Raw genomic sequence first — 14,291 nt, 5'->3', positions numbered from 1 at the left:
TTTGACATTGGCATATCAATGGGTACCCATGTTCATTATTGTAGTAGTTGAACCTTGTTGGCCATCCCTCCCTTATGTCGCAATTTCACACAATTTCTTAAATTTGACATGAATTGACATGAATTGAGTCTAAATATAACTGTGTATACAGATATATTTTTCATTTTCACATATTAACTCCATAGTGTTGTCAATCTAAAAACCTTAGTCTGGTTGGCAACATGTCCTCCCCTTTTAAGGGTTTCCAAAGCTTTTCTACACTTTTTACAGTAAGATATATTATATAATCATTAGAATAAAAATACAACACACACTTGCATATTGTGCCCTCCATATAAAAAATTCCAGTCTACAGTTTTACCATGTAGGAAGGTTTCGACAGTAAAGCAATAACTCTGTGGCTGAAACAAGAGAGTGGTCATGACGTTCTGACAATTTTTCGGACTTCCTGTTGCCTCTCTGTTGCAATCAATTTGCTGTTTCCTCTTTCTCGCATATGACTGTGGCCTCGTGTTGCATGACTATACAGCACATTTTTTTAATTTCCCTTTGAGCTGTCGATAAATGTATAAGTTGATATTTTCTCACAAAGAGAAATCCAAAGTTGTACGAGACAGAAACAAAACAATCCTTCCATCTGTCTTCGACAGGCTTCAGTCTCATTTCAGTGAGGCTACCAAAAAAACACACAGCGTGCAAAGGTCACGATTTGCCTATCACAGCACACTGTTACTGTCATTTGCATCTGTGCTGCCGGACTAAAAATAATGTGAACACAGCACGCTTTCAGCCTGGTCCAGTCGGGAGGAGGGAAGGGAAGGAAGCGCAGAGACATAATAGGGAGTAAGGCGTCAAGAGGGGGGGGGGGAGGCATACATGCAGTACAGTGTGAGTAGGAGGTAGGAGGAGAGGAGGAACATGAGAAGGAGGAGGAAAGGGGTGCTTCCTCTTCAGTCTGGGCTGAGCTGCTGATGTAGCCCAGCAGTCCCCGGCAGGAAACCTTGGTATAAAAAGCTGCGTCGCAGGGGGAACCCTCCTAAGTGTCTCTAAGCCGCAGCATGACCAGGACCGAGAGCCCGAGAGTGTGGACTTAACAAGACAATGCCCAGCCTAATCGTCGAACCACTCAACACACAGCATTTCATCATGGACAGAGATGACAGGAAGAGAAACAAGAACATGTGAGTGAAACGCTTACTTTTAACGCTGAGCTGGGGTTTCCTGTAAATATGCTGACTTGGGGCGCTTTGGAAATTAATTTATTTAATAGTCAATGTATTTTGCAAAAGTTTTGCTTTTTCATTTCTCACGTCAAAACCTCTCAGACACAAGAGCACACTCAGGAATATTATGGATGCTTCATGGTATCTCCTGAAAATAGCTTAACTTAATAATGTGATCTAACTTTACTACACCACATGCTCTCTTTTCTAATTACTAACATGCCCGACATGCTTTGACAGATTCACTGGAAACTAATTTAAACAGCAGTAAATCCAGTCGGGATATATTCATGTATTTCTTATCTCCACACAGCGGAAAGAACTTTATGTGCCGACTCCAGTGCATGTTCTCACACTCATCAAGCTCCGAGAGGTAAGGAGACTTATGGAGTGTTTTGCATACATTTCAGTTCTAAAATAGCCGGCCTGCTCCTATCACTTCCATCTATGGCATCATGAAAGGATTCAAATGAACTGGAGACACCATGTTTGCTTTGGCACGGCCCGCACGCACGCCAACATATCCCATGGTTTGACATTTTTTTGTATGAATTAGATAAGCACATCTGCTATGCTTTCTTGATTAAGCTGCTTCTGTGTCCTTGCCAGCCCCCTCACAATTATTTTTATTTTACCCAAATTTGATTCTGGTTAAGTAATCTAACTTGCATTCTCTCCCAGCAGGCTAAGTTTAGAAGATACCCAACAATGGTCACAGTCACTGGAAAGGCTTCTCGAGTCTAAATGTAGGTTGCTTTTCCCCGGAGGACGAGAACACTGCTAGAACAGTAAATCATATTTTTGAGAATGAGAGTTTGAAGAGAATATTTGTTTCTTTTAAAAAAATAAAAGCTGAACAGGGGTGTTATCTGTGCTTCATGCTTGCTGTGTTTTCTGTGCTTTCCTCAGATGGACTGGCCACTTTTCGTAACTTTCTCAAATCTGAATACAGCGATGAGAACATTGAATTCTGGCTCACCTGTGAGGACTACAAGAAGATCAAGTCTTCATTCAGAATGTCCTCAAGAGCCAAGAAGATTTATGAGCAATTCATCAAAGCAGAATCTCCTAAAGAGGTAAACTTAAAAAAAATATTAATATATTATATATTCACATATTGAGCACTGACAGAGTATCAAATAGGAAAAGTGCCTGAGCCTAAAATCTCTCGCTCTTGGCTCAAATCCCCCTCATTCCTATCCATCTGCCTCATTCCAGATCAACATCGACTATCACACCCGAGAGCAGATCAAAAGGAACGTCAAGAATCCCACCATGCACTGCTTTGACGACGCTCAGAAGATAGTTTACGGGCTGATGGAAAGAGACTCGTACCCGCGGTTCCTCCGCTCAGACATTTATAGAACTCTCCTGGAAAACCTCGCCGCCGACGCCACGAAGGGATGAGAGCTCGGTCAAGGGCGGAGAGAGAGAGAGTGAAAGGACATAAAACCCATAACTGGAATGTTTGAGCTCCTTCAGGAGGAAGGGCCGACGACAAAGAAGGAAGGAGGGTCGATCCGCATGCCACACGGACACATACTACAGAGACCTCGGCGTCGCCACTAGATCCAGAAGCAAACTGCCATAGTCCCGTCATGGGAGGATCCCAACACTGAGGTCTGTGTAACAAGAAGAAGAACAAACACGACCAGCCTTAATGATAATGACCCTGTAGCATGTGTTTGCACTGGATGACTCTATGTACGCAAGCCAATTGGCCACTTTTGGCGATGAATGAATCAGCGAGGCGACTGCTTTGACTGTGGATCTGCGTAAGCAAACTGTGCAGCGAACCTCCTTTGGCCTTCTTTGCAGAGGTGTTTCCTGTGCAGATTGAGATAGAGGATGTAAGATGCAACGGTCACACTCAATTAGTTGTGTGTGTGTGTGTGTGTGTGTGTGTGCGTGTGTGTGTGTGTGTGTGTGTGAGAGAGAGAGTGTAAGTGAGTATTTAGTTGTAGCTTTTAACTGCCACTGACACAGAATAAGCTGTCACAAAAAGAGTTGGCCAATTATCTAATGACAGCGCTAAGGAAGAAAACAAATCCATAGTGGATAGAGGACTCAATAGTGATATGTCATCTTTAGTAAAAGGTTGCAAAAGGCCACTTAGTTCTGCAAGAGGCATTCTGGGACACTTTAAAAGGAGATTTTTCTTCTTCTTTTTTTAGATTGGACCGATAATGGGTTTTAAAAAAATTATATTAGATTGAAGCTGCCTCTGGGTTAAATATCTTCATCATTTTCAAACAAAAAAAAGTAGCTGGTAGATTTTATTTCAATAAAAATCCAGAATAAATGTTTTTTTTAATAATAACAAAACATAATCATGCACATTTTTTGTGTGGGACCTGAACCAAATTCTGCACTTTACAGCAACTACGAAGTTCCCTTTTTTTTTACGGCTGATGGCGTCTAATTTAATTCCTCAGCACACAACTACTGGCCATCATTTTAGTCTAAAACAAATTCTTAAAAAGCACTTAAGTGTCAAGAGTTGTGATTTTATGTAATAAACTATTTGAGTGGAATTATTATAGAGATAGGATGTTTCACCTTGCATGGTAGGATGTTAAAACCTCCTTGAGAATATGCCTTATTATTGCTTTCCAAAGCATGTGGTTTGACTGTATTCTTAGGGGTTAATAGTTAAGTTGACTTAAAAGTTAAACAGTGTAATATTTATTGTTAATTGTCACCATTTGAGTACAATGTGTGTTGCAGTGTTGAAGTGATTGTTAAAATGTTAGTTATTTGAATGACATTAAATTATTTGAATTGCCTTCTTGGAACAAAGTGAACTTTTTTAGTACACACACACACAGAGTCATGTTTTCATGATTTTTGAGGACATTACATTGACTTACATTCATTGCCTGGAGACTTACCCTAACCCTACCTGTAACTGCTACTTGCCTAACCATAACCTAAACCTAACCTTACCCTAACCCTAAACCAAGTCCTCACCCTAAAATATAACGACTTACGTTATGGGGACTTGCATTTTGTCTCCATTTGGAAGGTGAGTCCCCACAATGTGACTGTGTTAACAGGTTTATGTCCCCACAACATTGGTAATACAAACACACACACACACACACACACTAGAGTCTCTGCTCTCTCATTTTTCACATTATGGCTTTTAGTGCTTTGTGCTCTGCAATTTAGTTTTGTGGTCTGTTTAAAGAAGACAGCCATACACTTCCAGTGAAATAGATCTTAAAACATTGCATTACAAAATTAATGGCATGTTTGCATAATGATTGTCTGTTATATGTTTAAAGCAATACTCCACAGCATAAGCATGGAAACATAAAGGTTGTGCCAAGTTCTGGTGGGCCCAAGACTTATTTTCACTGTTGTGTGGAGAAGCGACTACAGTGCAGTTGGCAAGACGTAACACTTCACCCTACTCAGTGACAAAGTCTATACTGTATACAGTATAGTTTTATATATAAATAGTGCTCCTGGTCTCTCATATCATTCAAACATTTTCAGCATTTTAATTTTGAAGAATGGTGGACAAATTACTTAAATGAAAATCCAGCATTAGCTTGCTTTGAATTTTCAGTTATCGTTTTATAGGAAATTACATCAAAGTCAAAATGATCCTTGAGATATCCGACAAAGGATATTAGGTGCTTGCAGTTTCCTGTTATCTATTTTTTTTCTATTATCACTGAGAAGCATCTGTTAACTTGAAAATTGATATGCGCTGTTTTAGAAACAGGAAGGCACGGACTTCCAGTTTCTTAATCAGTAGGTGTGAGAATTGAGATTTTCTCTGAAATGTAGCCACACGACGTAATAAAACATTGTACTATTCAGCAGGATTATTCATTCTTTCAAAAGTTGGAAAAAAAAAGTAACGTTATTGATTTGTTTCGGGCAGAGATTCAGCGTAATCATTGCCATCAAACACGTGAGTGAGAGTCTGTCTTTGGGCCAAAAATACTGGAAGAAATTGTACTTGTGATTAGTCAAAATGCACATGGCTCCAAACTGTAGGATTGGCACAGAATAGGAAACCCAAAAGTTGTGTTTCACTCTGCATGCCATGTGAAGCAAGAAAAAATAGATAATATAATGTGTGTTTTCCTCAACCCCCAATATTTTTTTGATACAGTACAGGTTGCACTGTTTCTATATTTTACTTATCCACACTACCAAGTAGAACATGTGTAAGGTAAGGTGGAGCCAACAAATGAAACTAGCAGCAAGAGAAGTTAGCATTGCTTTTGTCACAAACTGGGTCAAGGAATGTGACAAGAAGGAAGTCCATGCAGGGTTATACTTAGTAAGTAATTTAGTAGTAATTTATTAAATACCTCTTCCACTCCTTGAGGGTGCAGGCGCCCTCGGCTGACTTTACTGTCTTTCAGAGATTGTAGCAGGCTCAGGTTTAGAGCTGGAGTAAATGTACTGGCATGATATGAAACTTGAAAACCTATGGAATCCATTGCTACCAGTCATGTTTGCATGTCAGGAAGGAGGCTAAATAGCACTCCAAAGTAAAATTTTGGCAAGGAAAAAGCTGACTAGGCCATTTTCAAAGGGATCCTTTATCCTCACAACTTAAGATATGTGAATGAAAATGGGTTCTATGGGTACCCATGAGTCCACCCCTTACAGACATGCCTACTTTATGATAATCCCATGCAGTTAAGGGCAAATGCAGTATAAATGTGTTGATTTTGCCTATTCTAAAAATGGTTTTTGCATACTGGGGTCCCTAAACAGTCTTGGCATTGCATAAATTGGGTATGATTGGAAAGCTGAGACTCTTGTCGATCCAATGAACACATGGGCAAGCTTTTATAGCCTAAAGAGATCAGGTGAGCTTAATGAGCGGATGACCCTCCCATGTCAGCCAATTGATTGCTGAGGTAAAATACACACAGCAATGCATTGGTGAGTTGACCTAAGCTGCCATGACATCAGCTTATGTGGAAACCTGTTCTCACTCCCAACACGTCAAGTCCCACCGTTTGGTAAGTGCCCCTTGGCCCTACAGCTTCCGCGACTGTATGCAATGCACCGGACTTTCAACTAACTCCAATGTAAACCCACCCTCAGCATTATTTGACAGTCAGAGCAAGTGACGTAGTTTTAAGAGCATGCTGCTGCAGGTGTTTTACTGTAGTGCAGGTACAATTTGTTATTGATTCAGCTTAATTATGTGCTTGTTTTGTAAGTAGCCTATTTGGCTCGGCTCTGTTGGCAAGGTAGGCCAAAATAGGGAAATATGTGGGTGTAGCCTCTTGTGTAAAGTCTTTGTAGAGCCAACATCTTGCAAAACAAACCTTGTCATGCAGTGTAATAATTGCTGGGTCAATGATAATCACATAATTACAAGTTCAATGACATTAGGACACTATTAGAGGACTGATGTTTTTAATTTTATTTATTTAGCGAATGCAAAGTCCTTGAGCCATGCAGTTGCCTCCTGGTCTGCTGTATGGAGGGTGTCTAACCCTCCTTTTAGACTGTGGAGCGGGCAAGCTTCAATGATGTGTTCCATTGTTTGCACCTCTCCACAGGCACACAATGGGCTTGGGCTGCTGCCCCATTTGTGAAGGCTGGCCAAGCAGGGGCCATGTCCGGACCTGAATCTATTAAGAGTTGACCACTGTATCCTTGGCAGGTTGGTGCCAGGGACCTGTTGGGTGGGGGCTGACACCAGATGTTTGTTTGGGACATCCTTGGACTCCCATTCCTTTTCCCAAGCTGATTGGGTGGTGAAGTCGGCTGGTGGGGTATTCTTCCATATCGGTCGTCTAGATGGAAGACGGGCAGTGGGTGGGTTGAAGATGTCTGCATGGATTGGTAGATGGGGAGAGTCTTCGACCTTTTGAAGCATCCTTTGAGTAGATGCTACTCGCCGGATATGTGGGGGGGTTATATTGGATAGGACAGGGAGCCAGGGGAGTGGTGTTGAACGAATATGTTTTTAATAGTAAGTGACAATAGAAAATAAGCAATTGATTAATTTGACACTCTGCAGATTGTTGTTGGAGAGAGGCCAGCAAAATTAAAGACAATGTTATCGGTCAATCATGTTTCTCTCTGCCTCAAGTGGACAGGAAAGGCAAAAGTATGAATAATGCTGCCTATTTTCAAAATGTCCATCCCATTTTATATAACTGTAGCAGCGGACAGTTTTGTTGCTAATTAAGGATTCAACTGGCCGGAGCCACCAGGAGGGAAGCCAAAGATAAGGCCACAAAATGACTTCATAGCCCTTAACTAAATGAACAACTGTCGTCACCACATGATAAATGCCATTTGGCAATCAATTTACTTACTTCAATTTGCTTAACCCACATAATGACCCACATCATTTATGATATTGACAAAATAGATCCATTTGAAATGTCAACATGGAGCCAGAACAAATTTGAAGAGATTCATGAACCAAAATATTAAAAAAAATTAATCATTAAATGTATTTGATGTGAGGGTGTTGCGGTGTCTCGTTGTCCTCCTCCTGGCCCTGCTGTCTTTCTGATGCCAGTTTCTTGTCCCAGTCCAGCCCCGGGGGCTTTTTTAATTTTAATTTGATTGAATTTTGGATAACAAAAGTGGGTATTATTAAAGGTAATCAAGATGAGATTTGTTTCTGTCTTTTCTTTGAAAAAAAAACAGCATTTTGGCAAGTGTTGTAGCTCAACACCTTGGGAAAAAATTTTTTTTTTTAAAGATTGATACGATTAAATGTTTTTAACTGTCCAGCAATAAGCTACATAGGAGACAGTTAGCTTAACTTAGCTTAGCATGACAACTGTAAACAGAGAAAAAGCTAGCTTTGCTCTGTACAAAGCAAAGACTCTATATAAGAAGTTGACGTAGTCAACGTGACCTAACTCATTGGTTTGTAGACTGCCGTTTTGAAGCTTTGAATTCGCCATTTTGGCTGTCGGCATCTTGGTTTTTGGCCATTGACATCTTGGTTTTTTGCAACAAGAAGTGATACGAGAGGGTGGAGCTAAGTACAACCGAAAGACATTTTAGGCGACCAAACGAGTTATAATGAACTTTCATGAACTGAAAACACACTGTGAAAGGGTTAAAGTTCTAAGACGAAAACAGGACAACTCCCAGACAGACCAGACAACACCATGGTAGCAACCTGTCAACCACAAGGTCAACCACACCCTAAAGCATAGCCTGCTTTATAATCTATCTCACTCTAAATGGGACCATAATTTACTAAATTAACATCATGCTATATTGAAGAAAACTTTAAACTAGCGATTCAGACCATAAACTCCTGTTTACAAAGTTTACTGAGGTAATAAATTGAGATAAAGTGAGAAGAAGGGTCATTTTTGCATAGACTTCTATACAACCAGACTTCCTTTTGCAACCAGAGGAGTCGCCTTCTGCTGGCTATCAGAAAAAAATGCAAGTTTACATACAATTCCGCATTGGCTTCACTTTTCAGAGTGAAGTTTAAAAGTTTAAAAAGTTTAAAAACTCTCCCTAATCTAGACATTATATCTAGATTAATGCATTATATCTTGTTTGTTTAATTCCTACACAAACAGAAATGTAAAAATATGACAACCGCGTAACGTACTGTAACTAACAATCACTGTCACTGTCATGACAAAGACTTCTGTTTCTTTTTCCAGTCTATGCTAGGCTATCTTAACATCTTCTCTCTCTGCCTTCTTACTTAGAAGACAAATATAAGTGTGTGGTATCAATCTTCTCGTGTAAGTCTTTTTCAAGAAAGCGAGTAACTGGATTTCCCAAAATGTCAAGCTAACCGCATTACAGTTAATGATAAAAATAGGATTGACTGCACAGTTAAAGATGCTGCACAGAACAGTGAGTCTTTTGTGCCCTCAGCTGACTTCACCTTGTATGTATGAGTGGGTGTTTTTTTTACATTTCTGAACTGGCTATGTACTGGCTTGTGTTGTATTAACTTCGGGAATGTTTCTGTGTTTATTGGTATTTTATTGGTGTCACACAGTGAACTTTTACTGGCTTTGGCTGGCCCCAGAGCAATATAATATCCTCTTGTATTTCCTTTTCTGTATGTTTTTATGGGCGTGATCTGTCCTTTATGTGTTGTTGACTGAGCAGATTTCCCCCTGTAGATCAATAAAGTTTATGTTTTACCACTGTTGGTAGCATTATGATTTTTATCATTCCAAGAAGATAGAAATATGATGGAATGAAGAAATAAATAAATAATAAATGATGTGTAGTGTGACCACAGGATGGATAACTTACCTCCTGTAACACCAAAACAACCCAACATAACAGAACAAGTATCAGTCACTATGGAGATGTTATGCCATCACAGGACCTAGCATTGCCTGGGGCAAGAAGGCATCTACTGCTCCTGTCTTAACCTGCCTGACACTGTAAAATACTGGAAAGGGAGGTCGCAGTCAAGTCACAACATAAAACCTTTCACCACTGCTGTACTCAGTATACACCGATCAGCCATAACATTAAGACCACTGACAGGTGAAGTGAATAACATTGATTATCTCGTTACAATGGCCCCTGGCAGTGGGTGGGATATATTAGAAAGCAAGCGAACATTTTGAACTTTGAACTTTGTGTTGGAAGCAGAAAAAAATGGTCTAGCGTAAGGATGTGAGCGACTTTAACAAGGGCCAAATTGTGATGGCTAGACGACTGGGTCAGAGCATCTCCAAAACTGCAGCTCTTTTGGGATGTTCCCGGTCTGCAGTGGTCAGGACCTACTAAAAGTGGCCCAAGGAAGGAAAACTGGTGAACCGCTGACAGGGTCAGACCCAAGGCTCATTGATGCACATTGGGAGCGAAGGCTGGCCCGTGTTGTCCGATCAGATAGAAGAGCTACTGCAGTTCAAATTGCTGAAAAAGTTAATGCTGGTTCCGATAGAAAGGTGTCAGAACACAGTGCATCGCAGTTTGTTGCGTATGGGGGTCAGGGTGCCCATGCTGTGATAATGTTATGGCTGATCGGTGTAAATGTACACAGGAGGAAGCAAGAAGGAAATAGGCCTTCTAGGTATCAACCTTCACATTACCATTACAAAGACTGACCCTCACAGACTGGTCAGTAGGTGAAAAACTCCGTCGGCCATACTTATGAGGACGCAGGTGCTGGCAGAATGCTCTATTGATTAGCACAAACACATGCAACTGGGTTGCATTGTTAAGGTTGGGACAGTGCTACAGGTAATTTACTGTACAATCTGTGATTAATTCAAAATGTTGTCAGTTTATTTATTTGCGTAGAGCAGGTTGTCCACCAATCGGAAGGTCGGTGGTTCGATCCCCGGCTGCTCCGGGTCACATGTCGATGTGTCCTTGAGCAAGACACTTAACCCCAAAAAATTGCTCCCGGAGGCATAGCCATCGGTGTGTGAATGAGTATTTAGATTAAATCCTGATGGGCAAAGTTGGCACCTTAGTAGCCTCTGCCATCAGTGTATGAATGTGTGTGTGAATGGGTGAATACTGACATGTAGTGTAAAGCGCTTTGAGTGGTCGGAAGACTAGAAAAGCGCTATATAAGTCCAAGTCCAAGTCCAAGTCCATATGTAGGCTAATTTGTCTGGGCTCTGTTGGCAAAGTAGGACAAAATAGAGACAGCAACTCTTTGTAGTGCCAACATCGTGCAACAACAGCCTTGTTATGCAGTGTATTATTATAATTGCTGGGTTATACATTTGTGATTGTGGCAGAATGCTCTATTGATACTTCAGTACAAGCTACACACTTTCTTTAATGTAGCTGAGACACGTGAGATACATACTTACAATACAATTACATACCAATTGCATACATAAGGAAGATACAAAACCTGTGCCAACAGACATCAAACGAACAACTTTGCAATGACATAGTCCTTGTTTGTCTTCTGTGGTCTCCTTGGAGCGGTCTCTTCACCCTCTATAATTAATTTGAATTTGTTTTCATTTAATGTGCATTGTAGTATGGGACAACAGGGTCAATCAAAAACACACCTTGAGCAGATTTTGCCCACACAATGATTACATACTTAAAAACCTGCTTCGAATTGTTCTATGGAAGTGAGACACGCCTGGTCAGGTCACCCAGCTGCTCCTCTGATACAATGACCTATATTTTGGCAGCTATGTAAACAACATGGGAAGTTCGTGGAGCACAGGTGACTTAAAGGTCCCATATTATACTCATTTTCAGGTTCATACTTGTATTTTGGGTTTCTACTAGAACATGTTTACATGCTGTAATATTAAAAAAACGCTTTACTTTCATCATACTGTCTGCCTGAATATACCGGCATTCATTCTCTGTCTGAAACGCTACATTTTAGTGCTTTTCAACAGAACTGCAACCGGATTGCATTGCCAGGCAAAAGTTTGGGTCCAGGTTTACTTCCTGTGAGCTGATGTCATTCACATACACTGCAATCGGAAATAGACTGGGACACATTTAGAATGCTTACATTTAAAACTGTGAAACGGTCTAAATATTTGTGACATAATCCTGACTGCATGTTTCACCTCTAAAGATGTAAAAAAAAAAACACTCTTTAATTCACTATCTTTTTTTTTCTTTCTTCTCTCAAGTTAAAGTAAACACAAACATGTTTGTTAAAAGCATATACTGTATTGAATCATTATAAATATGCCAAAACTATCAGGCTTATTCGTGGAAAAACATTTCATAACAATTCAGATAAAAATCCCTTCAGTCAGTCCTAATAAATAAGTGAGGTTTAACAAGAAGCAACTTTCAGAGCAACCCAGGCGCTGCTGATCCTGTTGGGGATTTATCCCATGTCCATTAGTTGAACTTTAATCATGAGTTACTGACTTTGCAGCCAAATTGGAAAGTCAATTTCGGAGTAGTTGCCACCCTTTGCTTTTCTTTCATTTCTTTTCAACCTCCTGATTGTTTTGGGCTGAGTGCAGCAGCCATAGTGGTTCATATGGGGCTGTAGTAAACACACACACACTAGCTGTGTTGGTGTTCCACTCCACTCCTTGCAGACATGTCTTCCTTGCTGGTGGCCTCGCTTATGATGTTGTGCACATCTTTCTTTAAGCACTTGAAGCTTCATGCAAGCTTTAGGCACTTGGTTGAGCAAAAAAACAAAATCCCAAAGACAGGTTAAGAGTGCAGCCGGGCTTTCTGAGTACCACAGCTCCAGAACACAAAGAGGACAAACTCTGCAAGCCAGTGCTGGGAATCACCTTCTGCGTAAGGCCCTCTGGACAGACCTCGTGCCTTAGTGGAAACTTGGCTCTGCTCTCCATCCACTTCTAAACAGACGGCTGCTGACACACAGTCTGCACATCATAATAAACACACGAGGTGTACGCAGTGTTTTCACCCCGCAGAGAGAGGGAGGCCAGTGATATTCACAACACAACACAGCAGGTGACGCAGATGCATTATGGCATAGGTAATCTAGAACAAGTTGTGATTATTCTTTACATATGTTTGTCCTGTTCCTCAATAGAAATGCCCTTTTAGCATTTCTGGGATATGATGTTGATGTCAAACTACACTATTACTGGAATAAGGGGTTCACAGAGCTTAAATGGTAAGTTTTCTCAAGCAGAGAATGATAGGAAATTACTTTAAAACTGTTTTCAATTAGATGGTATTCAGATTGTTAGAGTGGGCATTCATCATGTGTTGCAATTTATTTTTGCACTTCTGTTACTGAATTGCTGCTAAATTATACATCACAACATTGACTGTATTTATGCATTTTGAATCATTAGGAGTACTTTGGATTTGTGTTTACTTTTGCACTGAAGTGTCATGCGGACAAATTGTACCTGTAACGGAATGAAAACATTTTGCAATGACTGAATGGAAACATGGCAGGGATGGTGCAAAGGGAAGATGGTGTGGGATACTAACTCTTTCATGGGAAGGCGCATAAATAGCACGACATTTAAAGGACATTCCACGTGTCATGATAACGCATTTTAGGGTTTTCGCAAGTCTTTTATGCGCCACATTGTTACCGTGAATTGGTTTAGGCTTGATAGGTTAGGAAAAACATCATGGTCGGCCTTGAAATAACTACGTAAATGAAGTAAAATACGTAGGCCTCGTACGGAAACACTACAAACGTAACTTCAAAATAAGTCAGCAACACTTTGGGACACGGACAACGGTCTCCTGGTTGAAAGTCCTGTGTTTGTTGGACCCATCTACCTTCCCTCCTGCCCACCATAAGCAGTCTCTCTCACTTTTTATTCTACGTCACTAGCTCTGAAAGCAGCATATTCACACGGATGTGTTTTCATTGCTGTCACTACAGACTACATGGCATGCCATGCCAAAAGCCACTAAGGCGTTGTGCGTAATGAATTCCAAATACGCTTCATTCCTACGCCATTTGGTGTGGCTGGGTTACTCATGTACCTGGCACGAAAACTGGACCTGCATGTCTTAGCTTATCAACGGTTATTTGACACCCTGTGAAATGTGTACCAAATGGAAAACAACAGTGCTTGCGTATTTTACATACAAGGACATACAGATCTGTAAGCTAGATGACATTTGACATGTCTAGTTAATTAAACTGATCACCTGTGCTTTAACTGGTCAATGATCTATCAGAGAATATATTCTAGACAGCTGACAGTTATTTAGTTGCTGAAGACCTGGGATAACTAACATTTACAACCCAAGATTGGTTTTAGATATGTAATATTATGGTAACACAACATTTATTATATTGATTTATTACATGACTGTGTTGAATACTCAATTCTGATTGGTCAATCACAGCATTCTACGGTCTGTTATTTCTTTATAGCAGACCGTTGCTATGTATAGCAGATATTTGGGTCCATTAAACAGTATTTTTATATTAGAAATAGATCAAATATAAAGTGATGTATGAACCCACGGAGAATCATCAAATCTTCTAACTCATTGTTTTGGTTTCTCTCCTGCAAATTGAGTTCATTCCATTTCCAGCAGCATTGGGCAGCTGTTTTAAGCAACAACAACAACAAAAAAAAATTAGTTCAGACAAGCCAAGCAAACACTACTAGTACACTAGTACACAAATCAAATCACAATTTGTTGGCATCTAGTGGT

General features: G+C 40.3%; 1 protein-coding gene across 4 annotated transcripts; it reads left to right on the top strand.

Moving 5' to 3' along the window:
• The first annotated feature begins 861 nt into the window (after nt 1-861).
• LOC141767631 (regulator of G-protein signaling 21-like) lies at nt 862-4,022 on the top strand. Of its 4 annotated transcripts, none has more exons than XM_074635125.1 (5): nt 863-1,181; nt 1,537-1,596; nt 1,908-1,969; nt 2,133-2,299; nt 2,442-4,022. In XM_074635125.1, exons 1-5 carry the CDS (start codon nt 1,102-1,104, stop codon nt 2,628-2,630), a joined length of 558 nt encoding a protein of 185 aa, XP_074491226.1. In that variant the 5' UTR covers nt 863-1,101; the 3' UTR covers nt 2,631-4,022. The 4 variants fall into 4 exon arrangements, with proteins under 4 accessions (XP_074491228.1, XP_074491227.1, XP_074491226.1 ...); XM_074635124.1 differs by having other exon boundaries at nt 870-1,181; nt 1,905-1,969; XM_074635127.1 differs by lacking the exon at nt 1,537-1,596 and having other exon boundaries at nt 862-1,181.
• The last annotated feature ends 10,269 nt before the right edge of the window (nt 4,023-14,291 follow it).

Source organism: Sebastes fasciatus, chromosome 5 (genome assembly GCF_043250625.1).
Source record: "Sebastes fasciatus isolate fSebFas1 chromosome 5, fSebFas1.pri, whole genome shotgun sequence".
Classification (NCBI taxonomy): domain Eukaryota; kingdom Metazoa; phylum Chordata; class Actinopteri; order Perciformes; family Sebastidae; genus Sebastes; species Sebastes fasciatus.
The sequence above is the reverse complement of the archived record's forward strand: the minus strand, read 5'-3'. Positions and strand labels throughout refer to the sequence as shown.